This window comes from Amphibalanus amphitrite, unplaced genomic scaffold, assembly GCF_019059575.1.
Source record: "Amphibalanus amphitrite isolate SeventyFive unplaced genomic scaffold, NRLGWU_Aamphi_draft 002135F_arrow, whole genome shotgun sequence".
Lineage (NCBI taxonomy): Eukaryota > Metazoa > Arthropoda > Thecostraca > Balanomorpha > Balanidae > Amphibalanus > Amphibalanus amphitrite.
The window spans coordinates 24,006-28,216 of NW_024883628.1; the positions used below are offsets into that span (position 1 = coordinate 24,006).

A 4,211-nucleotide genomic window follows, 5' to 3' on the forward strand; every position below is an offset into this window, starting at 1 on the left:
AAAATGGATCTAGGATCTGATCCCACGGATCCTGATCTCGGATCCATCGGGATCATAGATCCAGCTCTGTAATTTATCGAGAGATCCATAGGGATCACAGATCCGAGTCTCATTTTTTGCTTGAGATCCAGTGAGATCATAGATCCTCACCTATTTTTTTGTGAACACATATTTCCCAAAAAAGCACTTGTTTCAACTCACAAACGTTCTGTTTTAGTGATTTTATGTGATTGCACGTCATAATCCATAGTTTTGTGTCACTTATTGGCATAGAAACCCTTTAAACATGGTTTCAAATGTGGTGCATGGTGGGATCCACCCAGATCATAGATCCATGTTCTTAATTTATCGTCAGATCATATGAGATCATAGATCCCAACCTGTACTTTGCTTCGAGATCCACTGAGATCATAGATCCATCACTCGGATCCATGCACATGTCTGCTTGTAGGAAAAACTAACGATATATTTTGGGACATCAATAAATAATTTTCTCTTTACGAAAAGCTCACTGAGCAGCCAAATCCCATTTGACATAAATAGCGATTGTCGGCCCCAGACCTGTCATTGTTTTTGTACACTTTGTGCAAACCAAGTAAAATCTGGAAATTATTGTCCTCGGTTCGTTGGTTCGTGGAGCTAGGTATAACTGGTTAGGAGTTGGATGATCTAAAAACGGCCAGTAGCTGACAGGGAAGAGTCGTCCCGATACGCCGGTGAACAGTGACGCCCTAATGCATGGGGAAACAATGTATAGAGAAAATCACCCTAGAAACCTCATGTATATAATTAACTTGTCTGAAAAAGGCAATCAACGGTATTTGACTGTAATTGGGATAGCAACTGTTATTTTTACATACAAAACGATTAACGAACCATCAGAGCGGTCAAACAAAATAGCCTCCACCGAAATGGCAATGGCTTAGGCCAAAAACCATGTTGGCCCATAGTAATACCACTTACTCAGAATAGAAATGACTAATGGCGGAGCCACCACAATTGGTCGCAGAATAAACCCGCGAACAAATGACTAATCAAAAGGAATGACGTCAATGCCACACGTTTCTAATCGACAACAGTCGCAAAACGGGACTCCTAAATAGTAATGTGTGGTGCGTGAAACGACCATCTGCCTTGTGTTTTCTCCAGCAAACGGATGAAACGGTAATATCACACTCACAGCTCACAGCCTGGCCCTAAAGCGTCAGCTTAACATCTTTTGGGTAAGACGTGAGAAAAGACCAGCTGAATTCGCAATGTTTCAGCAACGATGGTTGGGCTCTTTGCAGCAAGCAGAGCAAGGAGATTAAAGCGAGGAAGGTATTAAAAGAACACCAGAATTAGTGCTGTCTTTATGCATAGTCATATCTTCCGGATTTTTGTCTTGAAAATAGTCAGCCAAATGGAAACTGGACTGTTATGTAAAATGGACTAGTGTTCTAAAAAAGTTTTTGATGCAAACAGTATGCAAGCAAGATAAAACTGATAAAACTTTCTGGCCGGATACAGCACTGACAAACTTAGTTTCATTCACAGATCCCGATGTTGGCAATATCTTCGTCACAAATTATCAAAGATATAAGGTGAGCCAAACAGTGCATTGCAGTGAACACCACCGTTGGCGATAACTACATAAGCTTGTTCATTGATAAGTGGATGTGCAAGAAATGCGTACAAGATTTGTCATGACCAGTTAGACACCTTTACTCCTACCAGAAGTATGCAAGACAAGGATATCAGCAATCGGGCTCAAAGATTGTGCCCAGCTAGTCTGGTGACTTAGAAACACCCTAAGGTGAAACAATCCTTTTGTATGCATAGTACTTAGTATAGTCGACTACAAAATGATGTTCCACTCCTCAGAAGCTATCAGTTGACCGGAGCGCTAAGTTGTGCCGTTATCACGCAATTAAGCGTGTCGATTGTCAGCATTGGGACAAAGCTATAATTTGTGAACTCAGCCCGTGTGATGCGGCACAGCCTACCACTCCAGGCAAATAACTGCCTGTGAAAAGTGGAACATCATTCTGTAGCCGACTATACTGCCGCCCTGCAAGAGAAACCACAAACCAGTGAAGCGTCATCAGCACCACCATTACCATCGCACAGTTAGGAAAGGAGAAATAAAGAAAGGAAGAAAGAAAGAATGAAAGAAAGAAAGAAAGAAAGAAAGAAAGAAAGAAAGAAAGAAAGAAAGAATGAAAGAAAGAATGAATGAAAGAAAGAAAGACAGAAACAGAAAGAAAATACGAAAGAAGCGCTTAGTTTCCCGAACCCCTTGCAGGACTCACCTTGCGTCGCGTCCTGGCCAGGCGCGCCTCTCGTGGGTCTCGCTGCTCAAACAGCGCCGCCGTCTTCCCCCAGACCTCCAGTGCGATTCTGCCGTAGGTGTACATCAGTACCAGGACTGGTAGGAAGTACTGCAGCGCCATCACGGCCATGCTGTACTGCTCGCGACTTCCCTGCTGCCAGTGCTCGTCGCAGACGTATAGGTCGTTAAGGATGAAGCGGCGATGTGGCGGCTGCCAGAGGCGGGAGGTTACCGCGATGGGAACGCACGTGCCGATCGCCAGCAGCCAGATGAGGAGGATGAAGAGGCGCGCGTGCTGACGCGTCACGCGAGGACGAAGCGGGTAGATGATGGCGCGGTACCGATCCACGCTGATGGCGATCAGGGAGAACGCCGACACAAAGACCGATACGGCTTGCGTGAAGGACACCAGCCAGCACATGGTGGCGCCGAAGGGCCAGTGCTGCAGCAGGAGGACGCTGGAGAAGGTGAAGGGCACGCAGAGCAGCGTCATCAGCAGATCTCCGACGGCCATGTTGGTGATGAGGTAGTTGGTGACTGTGCGCATGCGCGCAGACGAAAGAACAATGTAGCAGACGAGAGTGTTGCCCACTAGGGAGACAATCATGATAGAGATGTAGGAGACGAGGATAACCACGTCGAAAGAGGTCTTGATGATCGGATCGAACTGGCCGCAGTTCCAGTGGCGGAACTCGGAGGTTGAGATGTTGCGACTGGCGCACGCACACTCGTGAAGTGTACGGTTGGCGAGAAGCAGGTCACCCAGAGCTTGTGCAGCCTCCAGACATGTCTCGTTAACGCTGGGGGCACCGAGGCGGCTGCTGGGCGACACGAAAACGTGATTCTCCGGCGCCGGAGACGGCAGAGCCGAGGATGAATTCCAGGACATGGTAAGGTCCTTCGATCGCGGTCCTCGTCCACTAAAATAGCAAAAAGTTTGGCCAGCCACTTCGGCCTTATAACAGTTACGTCACACTCGCCGAATTGTTTATTTGTCCCACCCCTCGTTATCACGCTCTTCTAAACACACCTCGTCCCGGAACGGTCCACGTCCTCTGCGAGACTTCAGTGCTGCCGCGGTGCCTTACGTCACTCAACTCGACGTGCCGTTCTTCGACGTCCTCGCGGTGCGGTCCGATGGCTCTTGGCCCGACCGAGCCACGGCGATCGTTACGATCTGAAGTGACCGTTACGGTCTGAAGCGATGTTGATGGGTGACCCCACCACACCCGGAGGATCAGACGGTAGACGCTGCACGTGCCTTTGTCCGTCAGTTATAGGTGAGCTACCATATCCAGCTGCCTGTCAATGAAATCCTCAATGAGCAGAGATGCGTGCATTACACAAAAATTGTATATTTTCTAATCTATAAATACACACAGATGTAACTCCAAATCAGATTCGCATCTAACTATGTCAACAATTCTTTTTAGGGGTCGGGGCCATGGAGCGTTGTTTAGTACGTGACGAAGTCATATGACCACAAAGTTTAATATTTCATTGTTTTGGTTTAGAGTCTGTAGATTTGCCGTACGATTTTCTGACAATACACATGTTGATCCTTAACCCGCGAGTTGCTGGGGGGGGGGGGGCGTTAAACGCCCCCACTTTTTTCGCCGGGCCATAGCATAAAAACAGCGCGCCGCAGGCGCGCCATATTTTAGGTACCTACCTGTTGGGAATTGATTGAAGTTTATTGTGACAAAGTTTCAAAAAAATCGGTCGGAAAAATTTTGAGATATCGAGGTTTTAGTGACGTCATGATTTCTGAGTTTTCGACCAAAAACGGCATATGTTCAAAAAATCATATAAAATCACAGAATAGACATACAGACATGCCGTAAACGCCATTAGACTGCCAATACCATGAACAATCAAATGGCTATCTTCGATTATTGAT

General features: G+C 46.8%; 1 protein-coding gene across 1 annotated transcript; it reads right to left on the minus strand.

Moving 5' to 3' along the window:
- Positions 1 to 2,206: 2,206 nt before the first annotated feature.
- LOC122376433 (RYamide receptor-like) lies at positions 2,207 to 3,200 on the minus strand. The gene has a single exon (XM_043356302.1). The coding sequence runs from the start codon at positions 3,198 to 3,200 to the stop codon at positions 2,262 to 2,264; it is 939 nt and encodes a 312-aa protein (XP_043212237.1). The 3' UTR covers positions 2,207 to 2,261.
- Between the last annotated feature and the right edge of the window lie 1,011 nt (positions 3,201 to 4,211).